At 44.0% G+C, this 18,105-nt stretch overlaps 1 protein-coding gene across 5 annotated transcripts in view; it reads left to right on the forward strand.

Moving 5' to 3' along the window:
* asb16 (ankyrin repeat and SOCS box containing 16) overlaps nucleotides 1-11,522 on the forward strand; it is a 27,841-nt gene extending 16,319 nt beyond the window's left edge. For 2 of the 5 annotated variants that reach the window (XM_088331842.1, XM_088331850.1), the window contains 5 exons: nucleotides 4,244-4,638; nucleotides 6,889-7,156; nucleotides 9,105-9,513; nucleotides 9,591-9,674; nucleotides 11,003-11,522. In XM_088331842.1, coding sequence (XP_088187968.1) covers nucleotides 4,299-4,638; nucleotides 6,889-7,156; nucleotides 9,105-9,513; nucleotides 9,591-9,674; nucleotides 11,003-11,293 — 1,392 coding nt within the window. In that variant the 5' untranslated portion in view covers nucleotides 4,244-4,298 and the 3' untranslated portion in view covers nucleotides 11,294-11,522. Of the gene's footprint in view, nucleotides 1-4,243; nucleotides 4,639-5,004; nucleotides 5,205-6,885; nucleotides 7,157-9,104; nucleotides 9,514-9,590; nucleotides 9,675-11,002 lie in introns of those variants that run through there. The other 3 variants (XM_088331859.1, XM_088331832.1, XM_088331869.1) reach the window with 3 other exon arrangements.
* The last annotated feature ends 6,583 nt before the right edge of the window (nucleotides 11,523-18,105 follow it).

The following is an 18,105-nucleotide window of genomic DNA, read 5'->3' on the forward strand; positions in this document are numbered from 1 at the left end:
CAGGGACCGCTGGTGTGACTACGTGACTGTAAACTAGAGTAATAATTAGAAGAAAATAGTGCTTCTTTGGGCACTGTGACTCTCCTTATTTATCCTGTTCAGCACTTTTACTTCGGTTGCACTCCACAGTGCAAAGACATCTTGGGGTCAATGTATACACACTGTCCCTTTAAAAGATTTCGAGTGTATGTTTCTTATGGCACCATATTTTAAACATTATATTTTACACATTTTCGTCATATCTCACATTTTTTCTCTTTTCCTGTAATATTTTTGATTTTGGTACTTTCGAGCTTCCATACCTCAGGGCCAGTGAGCCCTTCATGAGGTAAAATGTACTTGTACTTCCCAAATCCTCAACCGTTTTGGCATGTTATACAGTAGTGTCACACTTAACCGGGCCGCTGTCTCTAGGATGCGTCATGGTCTGCAACTGCAGCGTCGCTTTTTGGATCTCCGGTTGCACTTTCGGACCCGCAATTTCCATTCGCCGCTGCGATTTCTCGAGCTCTGCTCCTAGTAACAATCATATCAGACAATTTATCATCACACACAGCTTTGTCGCACACATCTTGTTTTCCTAATTTAACGTTACTGCCCTGTTGATCTTGCTTGGTCTCGTTGACGGTGGCAGCGTGAGCCGTGGTACAGTGGTTCAGATGGTACCCTTTTGAGCTGCCCTCGACCTGGACTGCGGCCAGCGTTGCCCTCACGACGGTGTACGGTCCCTCACGCCTCGGATGGTTCCTCTTTCGTCGAAACCTTGATGTAGACGAGATCCCCTGGGACGTCTTTTCAAATGGTTGTTCGACCCTGGACTCTTGTCTCTTAACCAGCCAGTAGATGACAGCCGTCAATTGTCTCATACAGTCTCTCAGTTCAGTTTGTAGTGTTTTGTAGTTGCTCAAGTGGCGGCCCCTTATAGGGACCTCCCAGATGCGGCGCTGGTCTGCCTGTTAGCATTTCATGCGGTGTTAAATGCGTGATCCAATGAGTTTGCATGCGATAACTCATCAGCGCTAACTGTAGCGCATCCCCTCAGTTGAGCCTAGTACTCACAAAGATCTTGTTTATCTTTGATTTTAATATTCCATTTACTCTTTTCCACCATCCCTTGACTTTGTTGATAAACCTCACCGAACCGTTGTTTAATGTGTAGTTTTTGTAAGATGCCCTTCACGACCTTTTGAACAAATGTTATCCGAGCTTATTTCTGACGGTATGCCAAATCGCGGAATAACTTCTCTAATCAAAAACCTAATTACTGTTCCCGCATCTAGATCTTTTGATGGCACTGCTCCTATTATTCCTATTACTCCTATTATTATTATTCTCTCCGTCTACCGTGGCCTGTATCTGATATAAAGTCAAAGGTATTCCCCTGTTACCTATTCTCCTTAATAATCCTCCTGATGCTCCTGCATCTGGAGACACATCACCGTTTTCCTGGAAAGCAGATTCAAAATACAATTTTAGCAGTATTTCTGTGTTAAAAATAAAATAATTCACAATCCAAACGTATCAATATTCCTCAGATTTGTAAACACTACGTCAATCAACAAGATTCTAGCGTGATTCAATGCAGACTCGTGTTGTTCGTTATCACCGCCTCGTCGACGGCCTTGGCCGTCTGGCTCAGTCCATCGTGACGTTCCACTCGTAATTCGCTGTAAGAATGCGCCATGAGCTTTATCAGTGCCACACTGACCTTGGCGCCCAGTTGTCTACCTCTTTCTCCTCGAAACTGGCTGCAATCAGTTCAGATTGCCACCTGCTCACTGTTTGAGGACAGCCTGGATGTGCTCCAGTGTCCCCACGACCCTGCTGTAGACAAGCGGCGCAGACAACGGATGAGTGAACGTCTTTGTTTGTTTTTTGCCATCTTCAGCCCTTTTCAACAGTCCGTCTGACTTCTGAATCCTGTTAAATCGGTTATGTTTACAAACTCGGATGTTTAGTCTAGGTTAAATGACCATGAAGAGATCACCTAAGCAATTAAATTCTTAAATTTGTCATGGTCTTCCTCAAGATCGAGTAATCTGCCCCTCATTGTCCTTTGAAAATGCTTGCCAAATTGTTTCCTCAATTTACCCAAACTATACTTATCACGTTTATCGGAACAAGATCCCACAAATCAAAAGGCCACACGCAAACGGAGCACTTGACGAATTAAGTACTCCCTCCACTTTTTTTTATTTTCCATACAGCAAAGGAGCGAAAGACGGGGGAAAGACGGGGGTGGGGCGGGAATACACACGGTTGAGCTCAACTCACACAGAGCGAAAGACGGGGGAAAGACGGAGAGTGGTGGGGTGGGGGTGAGCTTTGGTTGCGAGAACAACCCACAAAAAGCAAGACACTTTAACGCACATACAAGACCGTAAAATGTAGAATAAGCAGTCACTCCATCATTCATCCATGCTTCCTTAACTCCTCTCCCAACGCCAAACAACACAAAAAAACAAAAAAGACAAAAAGAAACACAGGCTCTCCTAGCCCTTAAACAGTTAAGTATAAATCACCCGCGCACACATCCACATACAGAGAGACACGCACAATTAACGCCAGCTGGCACACACACCAACATTTCCGAATGAGACGTCTCCCAGACTGAAAACATGTCAGCAATTCTCACACATTCTTTGTATCGCTTGTTTCTATGCGAATATATCTTAATAATACAACATCTGATTACTGCTCATTTTTCTAACGCCGGTATAACCTTTTAGATTGTAGAAAATGGCGAGGTTCCATGCACCACACTTTTTCATAAGTGCAAGGTTACATTTCCCTCCCAAATCATCAATCGACTAGGGAAACACATAAAACATGCCCCGTATTAACCATACATAGATCGTCCACTCTCGAACTGTCACTTTAGCAAATGACGACGTCTTATCACAGCTTTACACAGATCTCAAGACAATCATAAATATACAAATACCGACGCCGCTGCACCATTTTATCCAGGTTTTCAAGCAGCCCATGTCCCAAAACAGACAGGATTCTTTGAGCTCAGAACTCCCGTCGGACATAAAAATCTCAACTCAGTCTATATATCTCATCCGTCCGAACTTGGGCCTGACTACAGACGGAAAATCCCACGTGCACGAATTTTCATAATTTAGCTCCGACGTCACAGGCTCCTGTCCACCCACGAATCTCCACAAGCAAACCGAAGTAAGGAGAGAAAAAAAAATCTTCCTTACCTCAACCGCTCATTCGAGACCGTTCCACTGAGAAGTCTTTTCCCTTTTCTTTTTTACTTAATTAGTGCCAATCCACGTTGCGGCGCCAAATGTTGTAGAAATTGGAGGTCCGGTAATCGAGAGAAAGTCTTCTCATAAGTGGATAAAAGACATAGACAGGAGCCAGTCTCGTTACGGAGGGAGATTGTCACTTTATTGATGCGTCAATAAAGATCTCACAGAGCTAGGAACATGACAATGTATTTAAAGCTGGTAGTGACGATTAGGCTTCGATTGAGTACACCCCAAAAGGCGGTCCTGTATCACGTATCAAGTACAGAGCGTCCCGTCCCTTGCATGCTATCTTCAAGGAAACTTAATGTCTGCCAAGAGTATCTTCAAGGATGTCTACCCGACCTTTTCCCACAAACGTAAGCAAGTCTTTCTAAATTTCCACATGTATGCAAATCCATTCTACATTTGCAAGTGTATTTGCCACAACAATCTCTGCAAACATAGCATGCTCCCCTCTCTGTCTCCCCCAGTGCCCTTTGCACCGAAGAAAAATACATCCGTATTTCTCTCGTTTGCAGTATTTTGTGGCATTTTTACAAAATAAGTTTTCTCCCACCTTATTTTGAAAATAATTGCGGCAAAAATGAGCTGGGGTAGGGGGACACATTTTAAGTGGTATATATTTTTTATTTTGGACACAGACTCTGGCATTACTATTTTATAAATTTGATCCAATCATCAAATGTCACACAGTAAAATAAAATGCGCTAAATAATAAGCTTTTGTCTGGAGGGTGCGTTTGGCGGTTTTGTTGAAGTTTGTCTTATAGTATATGGTGTGGCGCTCATAAAAAATAAAAAAAAAGAATATATATACATATATATATATATATATATATATATATATATATATATATATATATATATATATATATATATATATATATATATATATATATATATATATATACAAAGAGAGAGAGAGAGAGAGAGAGAGAGAGAGAGATAACATATCATATATAATATATTTTGCTCTTTTAGGTCAAAAAGGTCCCTGACCCCTGCTCTTCTGGATTTGTGTCCACCAGGACACATCATGTCCAAGGACACATTTCCCTTCACATCCACATCGTTGCGCTCCCTGAGGCTAGAGCAGGAGCTGCAGGACTGGGAGGACGCTCGAAGAGCCCTGGCCCACAGGCGAACCCTCACACAGGTCCCGCTGCCAAGGGCCCCTCGCAGGCAACTCTCTGGGCCACAGCGCCTCCAGGAGGTTAGAGCCCCTCCGCCTCAGATCCGCTGTCGGGATGCTGCCATCCACAACACCTTTATGTGTGGCGACATGAAGGGTGTATACGCTGTACTTCGGGATCCCTCGATGGTCAACGCCTTGATGGAGATGGTGCACGAAGAAATGGTGTGGGCCCCAGAGATGGGTAAGGACTCCGAGCTCAGAGCTGACAAACTCATGCTTTTAAGGAAGTATACCAATACAATCCCGTTAAACCCATGAAAAGGGGAAATTGAAGGAAGGATTTGAATCCACAAAATCAGTTCAGTTTTAAATCAATTAAGCCCTGCATGTCAAACATACGACTGGACCTGGAATTTTCTTCAGCCTGTTACAGATTTCTGAGTTTATGAAAAAAAGAAGCAAGTCTTTTGGCAATTTCTATCAAACATTAAAAATATATATTTTTTAAATTAATGCAAACGAAATGCTCATTCTGGACGCTAGAGGACAGCAAACGTGTAAAAGAGCTGAGGTCCAACATACAGAGTTGAGTCCATCTAGAAATATGGCGTAGCCGTAGACTTTAAAGCCTTGTATAGAGCCACAAGTAGCAGGGAGGATGTTGCATACCCATAGACTGTGTTTGGGTTCCGAAGATAGCAAGACCACGATTAATGAGGAGGGACTGGCTGCAAACTAAAGCGGGAAATGGTTGTTATCGGGTCCGGAGAGGAGACAGGCTGACCCGAGGCGACTTGCGAACCGCCGCTGGGAAGAATGAACAGTGCTGGGAAGACAAACCGGAGCACCAGCCAAACCCTACTGGAAGCGACCTGGCTGCTCTCGTGCCGATCGACTGTTAGCATGACAGATGTGTGTATAGCTACAATCCGGGCAACGGACGAGGGAATATATTCTCAGTTTAACTAGGCTCAGCTCCTTTATTTTGTTTTACTTTTCTATTTATTTCAAACCAATATGACAATTAAGGCGATCATTGAAAATGTTCTCATCTCATCTCATTAGCCGTACCGCTTATCCTCAGTAGGGTCGCGGGGGGCTGGAGCCCATCCCAGCAATCATCGGGCAGCTGGCAGGGGACACCCTGAACTGGTTGCCAGCCAATCGCAGGGCACACAGGGACAGACAACTCATTCGCTCATTCACACCTAGGGACAATTTGGACCGGCCAATTCACCTGAAATGCATGTCTTTGGAATGTGGGAGGAAACCGGAGTGCCCGGAGGAAACCCACGCAAGCACGGGGAGAACATACAAACTCCGCACAGAAAGTCTGGAGCTGGATTTGAACCCACGACAGGTTCCCATGACATGAACTGTGCCGCACAAGCGCTAACCACTGCGCCGCCGTGCTGCCCTTGAAAATGTTCATTGCTCCCAAATGCGTTTGTATAGCATGAGTTGGTTCAAGTGTAAATCCCAGTCACTCAACTGTTAAACTATACCAGTCAACACATTCAATGACACATGGAAATCAGTTTTCCTGTTGTTAGTGAATAAAAGTGTTATGCTTTGAAAAGATTCCTTGTCATCTGTGATTACATTATGCAAGGTAGGCTTCACAAGTCGGTGTAATGATAAAACATGATACTGAAAAAAAAACTAAAACATTTGTATTTACGTTTTTTACTGACCCGGTGACAGGCATAACCAGCCGGTGGTTGGTGGTGGAGCACCACCAAAAAATATTAGCATTTTTAAAACTCTCTTTTCCTTAATAAAGGACAGGATAGGCTTAAAAATGATATAAGACTCAAGATAAAAAAGTAAAATAAGTTTAAAATATGTTGGAAACACTCAACTGCAGCGTCGGAAATACTTCACTGACTTGAGATGGCTCCGTCCATTTGACTCCCATTACTGCTCTCGCCCCCCTTCCCAATTCTCTTTTGCTCGGCTCGTGTTACTTGCTGCATAACGGCAGAGTCTGTGGAGGCTCCGTTGTAATACGGTTAGAGTGTGTTATACAGAGGTTATGTTGAACATGGCATTTACCACCAAATACCATGACTTTGTTATCCGTATGTGTGTGTGTGTGTGTGTGTGTTTTTGTGTGTGTGTGTGTGTGTGTGTGTGTGTGTGTGTGTGTGTGTGTGTGTGTGTGTGTGTGTGTGTGTGTGTGTGCGTTTTCTATTAGAAATAAATAAGTAAAAACTGGGCATGGTTTCTACTAACCACAAATTCTCATGTGAAGTCCACAAATGAGAAGTGACACTCCCGAACAGGGTTGAATAATCCTAAATAATTTTAAGGAAAATGATAAAAACATGTAACAAGCTATTCACTCTAGGTGCTCAGCATCCTTTAAGCTCTGTACCTAAAATCGCCTCTGATGGCCTATTTGAGAACGGAAAGTCTGGATGCGGAGGCAGAGCCAGAGTTTGACACCCTTGAATTTGGCTATTCTAAGCAATTGTTGTTCCTCCACCAGACATGTGGATCATGGGATCCAAGGTGAAGCAGATGTCTGCCTTGCGTCTGGCTTCAAAGGGTGGACACGCAGCGTGCGTGGAGGAACTCCTGTCCCGCGGAGCCGATGTGAACGCAGACCCTGGAGGCAGCACGGCCCTTCACGACGCCTGTGCAGGAGGACACGACACCTGTGCCCAACTGCTTATCGCCCACGGAGCAGACCTGCAAATGATGGACTCTGACGGAAACGCTCCTCTTCATCTCTGCACCACGGCAAAATCGTTTCAGTAAGTTCAGGACTTCATTACTTGCTTTGGTTTGCCTTGTTGACAAAACACAAGGAGAGGTTAGTCAAACCACTGGATTTCAAAAGGGGGTATGTAAAGACACTGCAGGCAGCATGGGAGCAAAGGACACCTTGTAGTATTTGATCAAAATATGTCTCTTTATTGTGTAGTGCAATTGAAAACTGGTACTACAAAGCAAAAGGAATAATACAAATTACTGAGACTCAAAGACTTTTTGGGAAGGCCCATTAAGGCAATGAATTGATTTCCGATGTCCGCTCCATCTCGATTGGGTGGTATTTATACAGCATTTAGTCGGCGAGGTAAACATCAACTAACTGTAGTTAAAACAAACGATTGGGAGGTTGCAGGACACTGGTCCACTTAGAGGGTTCGGCCTGGGTCTTCTCTTGGATCCACACTGGCCGTATGAGGAATTTGGCTGCAGTATGCCAAATGCACCATGCCACCATGCCCCCGTGCCATTATAGCTTTTTTCAGCTTCGCCATTTCCAGCTCTACTCACGTGTTTTTTACATCACGTGCTTTGCGATCATGTGACCATTCAAAATAGCGACTGTAAGCGGAGTCAGATAGTGATTACAAAGAAAGCAATGTATTTACCATTGCCCCAAATCAAATACGAACGATTGCTGTGTCACTTGACCTCATCACGTTCCGCCGGTCCGCCGGACTGTCGATAAAAAAATACATTTCTGCACAATGTCACCAGTCACAGAAATATGTCATGCCACATATTATTGGCATATTGGAAAGCCTAAACTCTTCGAGCTCAATATATGATGACCATTTCAAAATGTACTCATCACAAAAACATCCCTACCAGTCTGAAACAAGATACCCAAAAAACTATAAAGCCTTGATAGCTCACCTAAAAGTTCCAAAGGAAGTCAACTGATATTGATATTCTGCAAAAATTGAGTCATTACATTTAGGATCATCCAGTGTAAACTTTGTACTCTGAAACACACGATAATGCCGACAGATAAAAATAATCCGTGTAGAAGAATTTCTGCATCGTTGTGCGTTTATTATTTATTAATTCAAATGAACAGACTCATAAAACTATATTAAAGATGGCTGTTTGGCTTGGAAATTTTGATTGACACCACTCTCAACCAATGACAGTTTTTTTTTACGGCCCACGACCCGGATTAGCGAATAAGGGCTTGTTCGATAAAAAGGAGAGCGCCTGCTTTAGCTACGAATATCTTTAGCCAAGAATAGCCACTTTAACAGCATTTAATTGACTTTGCGTACGTCTTGGATTGGGATTCTAGGCGAATTTTACAAAATCGTTATGGGCAACCATACTGTGGAGAATGGTGCCAGATTGCAACACAGACGTCAAAAGTTGTCTTCTTTTGTTGATTTCATTGGTGGCTACTGAGGTCAGGGATCAAGTTGCACTTAATAGTCATTGTTCCTCCTGGTTTGAAGGACACTACAGAGACCGTAGAATGATTCAGATAATACGGGAAGAAAAGTGTAGCATTTATATCAGATAACTTCCACTGCTGGTTAGCTGCTCCTCTTGCACATCTGTTCTCCTCTGCACTATCGTACTCCAGTGTTATTGTTATTGTATAAGGACTTGTTTACCTGACTGCCCATTTTCCACATCTGGTTAGCACTCTTTGCACTACTGTATAATACTATACATAGCTATAAATTATTTAGCATATTATCAGTACTTCAATACTCTAATTTAGTACAACATTTATTTATATCTGTACATTCAAGAAAACTGTGCGGGTCAGATGTATCGACATTTCGTTCTATATACACGTGTACGAGAATGACAATAAAGTATATCTGAATCTGAATCTGAATCTGCTGTTGAATTTGTGGCTTAAAAACGTTTGAATATTGTGGTACAAGCTTTAATCATGAATTTTTTTCCACTGACAATAAAGTCTACTTGCAGGTGTGTCGAACTGCTCGTGGCTGGCGGTGCTGACGTAAACGTGAGGACGGCCAAAAGACGGCTCACTCCGCTCCATGTGGCTGCCGCTCTGGGCCTCGAGGCCCACGTGGGGCTTCTTCTGTCCAGAGGGGCCGACGTGCTGGCCACCAACCTGGAGGGCATGACAGCCCTGAACGCAGCATGCGCCGGAGCAGAGACGCCATCGGAGGTGGGCCTCTACCTGGGCGTGGTGTGCAGGCTGCTAAACGCCGGCTCAAATCCTTGCACGGCTGGTAAAAAGCATCATACGCCACTGCACAACGCTTGCGGCAACTGCTGCCCATCCATCGTGGAGATACTGCTGCGCCACGGAGCTCGGGCAGATGTCAGCAACTGCCAAGGGGTCACGCCTTTAGAATGTCTCCTGCAGGTACAAATGCCCCACCCACCCTGCCAAAAATGCCCAAACATCAAAACAAGTGAGTAAAATGCGTATCGTCCTTCAAGGTACTTCAGGCCTACTCAGACCAGCAACCTGAAGAAGTGGTGCGGATGCTTTTGAACCACGGAGCCCAACCTGTCCCGCCCGAGGTTTGCAAAATCGCCAGTTGGAACCATTTTAGATAACATTCCCCAATCTTGGTTCGAGAGGGCCCGAGTTCTGCATGTTTTATGATTTTTCTATCCTCCAGCAAATTTGACTCAGGAGATATGTGTCTTTATTGGGCCACTGTGACTATATTGATATGGTTTGTTGAGTGACATTTAAAAACTACAGGATTTGGGCCTATGAAAAGCAGAATTGGTTAAGAATCATTTGGAGACATTTTTGTGAGTCAACACAATATAAAATTCAATAACCTACAGTTGTTAACAAAGCTTTCATGGTTTTAAAGATATTTTGTATTTTCCGGTAGCCAAAAGAGTCTTTAGTAAACATTTTTATTTTAAAACTTCCAAGATTTTTTTAGTTTACATATTTTTTCCTGTAGGATACATTGAAGATAACTTTGATTCTTTGCAAACATTAACCACAAAAAGGCCTCGCACATTAAAGACATGTTAGACTACAAGCCTAGCATGAATCCTCCTGACCCTATGAAGCGCACCAAAAAATGTGTTGCCCATCTGGCTTTTCGGAAGAAGAGGGAAAAAAAGCATCGAGGAGTGACTTCCACACAATCCAGAGAAAAATGCAGAAAAGTCAACTCAACCCTGTGTATGACCCAGATGCGTAACGTTTACTCACAAGTTTATTGAGATTTAAAGGAAAAACAAACGCCAGCGGTCCGGTGCTCACTGGACGAGGGAAGCAGGCCGCTCACGGGATCGGAGCGTGTTCAGAATGCGGAATCCGGAGCGGGAGATCATAGCGTGGTCAAACGGGAAGAACGTGTCGATAGCCGGAGCGGGGGATCAGAGCGTGGTCGGTGGTCAAAAACCGGTTGTTAGCCGGAGACAAACGGGGAATCAGGAACAAACGAGTGGTATACGGATGAAAAACAGGACCGACGGGAGTTAGAGTCAAAGTGCTTGCCTTGTATAAGCAGAAGTTGGCTGACGGACTGACAAAAGGCGAGTGAGAGCACTGAGGTTAAATAGGAGGGGGAACCAATCAGGTAACCAGAAGCAGCTGGCGCCAAAATAGCGGGCACGGGTGAGTGCAATGAGTAATCATGACCGTGTAGGGCTGTAGGCTTTTCACCAACTATACTTTGTTAGAGGAAGATCCTGTTTTACACATTTCAACCTGTAGAACATCACGCCGTTTTGATAAGCCGAAGGTGTTTAGCGAACTGCTAAAGTATATTTGCACACATACAGAGGGCAGCACCAGTATATGTTTTCGGTTCAGCAACTTTTCTTTCCAGCTTGCTGAGTTTGAGAAGGCAAATATTGTGTTGACTTTTTGTGTGCAGATGTTGAGGCAATGTGTCTCCTCACCCGCCACGTTGGAAGTGATTCTTAACACCTACCCGAACATCCCACCATGCGACTGGATGGATGACTGCCCTCTGCCTCAGGGACAGTTAGGTTTTTTCCAACTAGTGCGTGAACGCAGCGGTCAACCTCGCTCACTGCATCATCTGTGTCGTTACGTCCTACGTTGCTTCCTAGGGGCGCAATGTCACTCACAAGTGAGCCAAATGGACCTCCCCAACTCAATCAGGGATTACCTACTGTTGCAAAACGACGGAACACTACACTGAATTCACATGCGGCCTGTTTTGTTGTTTTTGGTTATTCTATGCTTGTCTGAATGGTTTGCTAGTTGGTTGATGGATTATTTTATTCTTTATGGTTTATAGAACAACTGAGGAAGAGTTTACTGTTTGCACTTTTTTTCAAAATTGACATTTTTTGCAAATACTCAATTCATTTATGAAAACTGTAAGATGTGTATCTCTCCATTAAAATACACATGAACTTACTATTGTACTTATTTTTTCAAATTTGATAAGCATCGACAGTATGTGGCCAAGACAGCGTTAATTTATGAAAATTATAAGATATACATCACCTCATTAAAGATACTCATGAACTAAGTCAAGTCAAGTCACGTCATGTTTATTTGTATAGCCCTTAATCACAAAGAGTCTCAAAGGGCTGCACAGACCCCAGATCATTGCAAACCACAGACTATTATGACACAATCCCCTGATCTAAAACCTACATGAGGGCAAGGATAAACTCAAAAACCTCAACATGAGGAAAACTAAGAAACCTTGAGAAGGGACCGCGCATGAGGTAATCCCCTTCCATGATGACCAGGCTGCAATAGGTGTTGCAATAACAAATAATACACAGATATTTTCAACAAAAATATAGGTTAGTCATATGCAGGGTTGGGTAGGGTTACTTTAACTTGATTACTTTCAATTACTTTTGGATTACTCCAATACCAAATATACTAATAAAAGACAAAATAAACTAAATATGAATAAAATTATGACTCACAACACGTGGTAAGCTTTCTCTCATGGCTTTGATCTCTTTGATCTCCGGCAAAACTAAGATAAAATGCGACAGAAACAAAATGAAAATAAATCCAAACAGCTTGCCAACATCATTTTTGCCGTTCCATGTATTCCGTTACTCCCCAAGCCTGCACAAAATTTGGTAATTTTATTCATATTTAGTTTCTTTTGTCTTTTATTAGCATATTTGGTATTGGAGTAATCCAGAAGTAATTGAAAGTAATCAAGTAAAAGTAACCCTACCCAACCCTGGTCATATGCTATAGAATAAAAGTGTGTTTTAAGCCTAGATTTAAACAGTTCCACTGATATTGCAGATCGGGCCCGAATGGAGAACGCTCTTGAGCCTGTGGATCTCTTCTTGGCTCTTGGGATCACTAGTAGACCAGCATTTTCAGAGCGAAGGCTCCGGACCGAAACATAGGAGAAAATTAAATCTGAAAGATATGAGGGAACAAGTCCATGCATGATTTTTTATACTACCAACAGAACCTTAAAATCACATTTTAAGCTAACAGGGAGCTAATGCAGGCTAAAATCGGGGTAATGTAATCAAACTTTCTTGTCTTAGTTAAAAGCCTCGCTGCAGCATTTTGTACCAGCTGAAGGCTCTTGATTTTGGACTTTGGGAGACCAGAGACTAGTGCATTACAGTAATCGAGACGGGAGGTAACAAACTAACTAACTTGTCAGTTTTTTACAAAGGTGAAGAAATCGTTTTTAACAAAATTTTAGTAGGTTTAATGAGATTTTGATTATTGAATATGGAGTGATAAACACCTTTGCATGACAGTTTTGATTACCAAATCAGAAGCAATTCAATAATTGATGGATGACTGGAGTAATAATGTAATGTGTTTCTGATTAGTCCAGCTTGTATCAATAATACATTTTTGTATTTGCATTTCTCGTTTATTTATTTGTTTCAGTCATGTCGCAACAAACATCCCATCACAGAATGAACAAATCATCTGAAAAAAAGAGGGATAACATGTTGAAGCCAAAGGCTTCTAAGAGACCCGTCCCCCAAATAACTTTGGACGCTCCTTCAATTAGTCATATAAAGGGTTAACATATCTTATGTCATTTAAACAATCATTTGTTAATCCATTTGATCGGATCACATTATATACAGTATTCTACAGTTTCTGAGAAAAAAATGTTTTCACGTCATTCCCCTGCCTCCTTTCTAACAACAATGTAATGTGTAAAACCTGAGACGAATAGGCACTTTCTTGAGATAAATGAACACTGGGATCGGAGGTGCACCAAGAGTGAGCTAAAAGGGCCGAGACAAGGTGAGAGCCTGTGCCCAGCCCCCACTTTCACCGCATTTTTGTAGCTCAAATAAAATCAGCCTGATCAAGGGTGTTCTCCGGTGTCGTATGTTAGGTGAGGACCAAGATGGCATCTCGGCATTACTCACACCGAAAAATTTAATCTCTCACACCGACCATAGTTGCTCCGATGAGCATACTGTTTTCACAGGTCTAAGTCAAGCTGGACTTTGGTGTGATGTGTCTTCTTGGGAGGCCAGTTTAGCATTCAGCACCGAAATCTACCATATCCTGTCACGGTCGCCATGACGACCAGTATGCCACGCCCCGAACTCAAGCTGAAGCAGATCAGCTGATTGCTGTTCTGCTTTTTAAGGCTGGATTTTGGGTTTGGCGGGTGCTGGTTCATTAATACTCATTATTCACAATCCCGGTCTGTTATGCCTTGTCCTGTTTTAGTCTGTTATGCCTTGTCCTGTTGAGTTCGTGCCGGAGGAACTCTGTATTGTTCTGTTTTGCCTCGGAGTATTGGGCGACTTTTATTTTATTAAATAAAACCTATGGATCGTCAACGCATTTGAGTTCTCCCTTCATGCCTCCTGCCTCCGTTCTGGTCCGGTCACCTTCCACGCCACCACGCCATTCCGTGACAGAATGAACCAGCCAACAAATAGAACTCAGCGAACGATCCCAGCGCGACTTGGGGAGAGCTGGAGAGCGCAGTTCGGCAGGCGCCTACTGAGTTGGCCTTCCCTGCCCGTTCGAACCACGGCCCCGCCCGTCGTGGCCCTTGCTGTGCCTCGAATGGGGTCCCGGGAAGAATTGACGCCTGCCTGTTCAACTCTCATGCCTGCCTGCCCGACTCCCGTGCCGATTGCCTGCTATTCCGTCTCCCCTGCGTGCCAGCCCGACTCCGACTCTGCTGCCCGTCGGGCCGACTCCGACTCCGCTGCCCGTCGGGCCGACTCCGACTCCGCTGCCTGCCAGTCCGACTCCGCTCCTCCTGTTTTGTCTGTTCTGATTTTGACTCTCTCATGTCTTGTCTGTTCTGATTTTGACTCTCTTATGTCTTGTCTGTTCTGATTTTGACCCTCTCATGTCTTGCCTGTTCTGATTCCGCCTGTCCTGTCTGAATCGCCACTCTGAACCCGAACCCCCAGAGTCTGACTCTTCTGAACCCGAACCCCCAGAGTCTGACTCTTCTGAACCCGAACCCCCAGAGTGCGACTCTTCTGAACCCGAACCCCCAGAGTGCGACTCTTCTGCATCGGCCTGACCTGAGTGCGACTCTTCTGCATCGGCCTGACCTGAGTGCGACTCTTCTGCATCGGCCTGACCTGAGTGCGACTCTTCTGCATCGTCCTGACCTGAGTGCGACTCTTCTGCATTGTCCTGACCTGAGTGCGACTCTTCTGCATCGGCCTGACCTGAGTGCGACTCTTCTGCATCGGCCTGACCTGAGTGCGACTCTTCTGCATCGGCCTGACCTGAGTGCGACTCTTCTGCATCGGCCTGACCTGAGTGCGACTCTTCTGTAGAGGCCTGTCCTGAGTGCGACTCTTCTGTAGAGGCCTGTCCTGATTTTTGCCTGTCTGTCATCCCCTGTCCAGTTGGCCACCAGACCCCCCCTGCCGAGCGCCGATTCCGATCCGCCCGACGCAGATGGCGCCTGCCTCTCCCCGTTCCTGCGTGTTCGGAGGAGGGAGCAGGGTTGCCCCAATCGCGATCGTCAACATTCCGGGGCGCGAGGTAGTCATTTTTTCTTTTTTGGGACCTCGGGAGCTGTCCCTTAAGAGGGGGGCTCTGTCACGGTCGCCATGACGACCAGTATGCCACGCCCCGAACTCAAGCTGAAGCAGATCAGCTGATTGCTGTTCTGCTTTTTAAGGCTGGATTTTGGGTTTGGCGGGTGCTGGTTCATTAATACTCATTATTCACAATCCCGGTCTGTTATGCCTTGTCCTGTTTTAGTCTGTTATGCCTTGTCCTGTTGAGTTCGTGCCGGAGGAACTCTGTATTGTTCTGTTTTGCCTCGGAGTATTGGGCGACTTTTATTTTATTAAATAAAACCTATGGATCGTCAACGCATTTGAGTTCTCCCTTCATGCCTCCTGCCTCCGTTCTGGTCCGGTCACCTTCCACGCCACCACGCCATTCCGTGACATATCCATTGCACACACACACACACAGACACACTCACACACACACACACACAGTATTACATCCCAATCCCACCACGAAAACAACAAGATCATTCAATCAGCTATTTTTCTGAAATACTACTTTTACCTGTATTGCTCAACAATTTTTATAATTATTTTCTGTATTTGACAATTACTTGATCTAGGTAATTTTTATTTTTTACAAACATATTTATCATACTTCTTACTTTTGAAATAGGGATTTATCATCAAACATGCACAACATTGATTAAAAAATGACCAAGTTCTGGACATTGTGCTGTAAACCTCAAAAGCATAAAAACTTTTCTTTTTTTTTTTTTTTTTTTTACATTTTGAACTATTTTGTATTTGTGCATTAGGTTTAGTTCAAGCATGTGTCAGAAACAACACCGATTTCTGTCTAACGTCTTTAAAGAAGAGGAGTTTATTCAAGCGCGTCTAAGAGATGGAAGTACTGTACTTGTACGTGCATCATGGAGTATCCCTCCGACTGCTGAAGGACTGTGCGTTGGAGCTGGGAGACCCTCTACCGCCCATTTTCAACCTGACCCTGGAACAGGGGAGGGTCCCCCAGCTGTAGAAAACATCCTGGATCATCCCAGTCCCAAAGAAACCACGACCTGAGGAACTCAACGACTTCAGGCCAGTCACCGTGACATCACATGTGATGAAGACCACGGAGCGGTTGCTGCTACACCACCTGTGGCCACAGGTCCGCCACACCATCGACCCTCTGCAAGTATGCCTACCGGGAGAAGGTGGGAGTGGAGGATACTACAGGCTACATGCTACACGGATCCCTCTCTCACGTGGACAGGGGCTGGGGTGCTGTGAGGATTACTCTTTTGGACTTCTCCAGTGCCTTCAGTGGTAAACTGACAGAGAAGATCACACCTTGTATCATGGATTACTACCTGACTGGCACACCCCAGTATGTGAGACAGGGGGGCTGTAAATCTTACACTTTGATCAGCAGCACGGAGCGCGGTAGGGGACCGTGCTCTTTCCGGTCCTGTTTACCTTGTATACGTCGGACTTTCAGTACAGCTCTGAGTCCTGCCACGTGCAGACGTTTGCTGATGACACTGTTATTGTGGGATGTTCCAGAAGTGGGCAGGAAGGGGAGTACAATGGAGCGACGCTAACCACCTGCACCTGAACACCACCAAGACCAGGGAGATGGTGGTGGACTTCAGGAGGACAAGACCTCACCCGGAACCAATAACTATCACAGGAGAATGTGTAGAGTTTGTCCAGACCTACAAATACCTGGGTGTGCAGCTGGACAATAAACTGGACTGGTCTGCCAACACAGAAGCACTGTGCAGGAAAGGACAAAGCCGACTGTTCTTCCTCAGAAGGCTGGCGTCCTTCAACATCTGCAAAAAGCTCCTGCAAGTGTTCGATCAGACTGTTGTGGCAACCGCCATCTACTATGCGGCAGTGTGCTGGGGAGGCAGTGCTAAGAAGAAAGATGCCTCTCGTCTTAATAAACTGGTGAGGAAGGCGGGCTCTATTGTGGACACAGAGCTGGACAGCCTGACAACTGTAGCTGAGAGACGGGCACTGAACAAGCTGCGGTCAATCATGGACAATTCATTACATCCACTACACAGCATCATCTCCAGACAGAAGAGTATCTTCAGCGACAGACTGCTGTCACAGTCTTGTTCCACGGACAGACTGAGGAGATTATTTCTCGCTCATGCCATGAGGCTCTTTAACTCCACCCGGAGGAGTAAAAGCCCACATTAAACCCCAACCCAACATTTGCATATTACTCTATTTTTATTACAGTGTGTATTTTTCATAACATCATTTAAATGCTCTTTATTAACACGTTATATTGGGTATTTTTTTATTCTATATCTTTTATTTTATTTTTTAACTGAAGGATACTGCTGGAAGTGTGAATTTCCCCACGGGGATGGATAAAGTATCTATCTATCTATGAACAAGCAAGCTATTGAAGGCTGAAATCATCATTTTAAGCCAGGAGATGGCAACATAGAGTAATAATGTTTCAAATACTGCACCCCACATCTAACCCTGTAAGACCCAGATAAAGAAAAACATAAAATAAAATCATTTTTATCACTTGAATGGTTTAATAGGAGGCATTTGGAGATAAAAATGAAATATTTGCAAAAAATATACATGTTTTAAAAAAAAGTTGTATGAGAACGTTACTATACCTACTTACATATATGAAAAATCTAGCCCAGGGTCATAAAGGGTTCTTGCTCAAAGTTTTGCAGATTGTAAGATTCTGCACATGACAACTGAGCTTTTATACATATTTCTCTCCTGGAATAATTGTGAGTCTGCACAATGAACGTGCTAATGTGGAGAAAGTCAACAACAACTATACATTTCCCCTACTTTTGCAATACAATAAATATATCATTTTACAACACTGGGTTTACGGGTTAAAGTGTTCATTTGTTAAATTCTCTTTTGAATATTTTTTTAGAATCTAATGCTTAAGGATTTACTGGAAGACACGCAATATTATTTCTTGTTTACTACTTATGACATCAATTAAAATAACTAGTTCACGCACGTAGTGGAGCATATGACGTCA

Source organism: Urocampus carinirostris, chromosome 1, assembly GCF_059441175.1.
Source record: "Urocampus carinirostris isolate Australia breed hairy pipefish chromosome 1, RoL_Ucar_1.0, whole genome shotgun sequence".
Lineage (NCBI taxonomy): Eukaryota > Metazoa > Chordata > Actinopteri > Syngnathiformes > Syngnathidae > Urocampus > Urocampus carinirostris.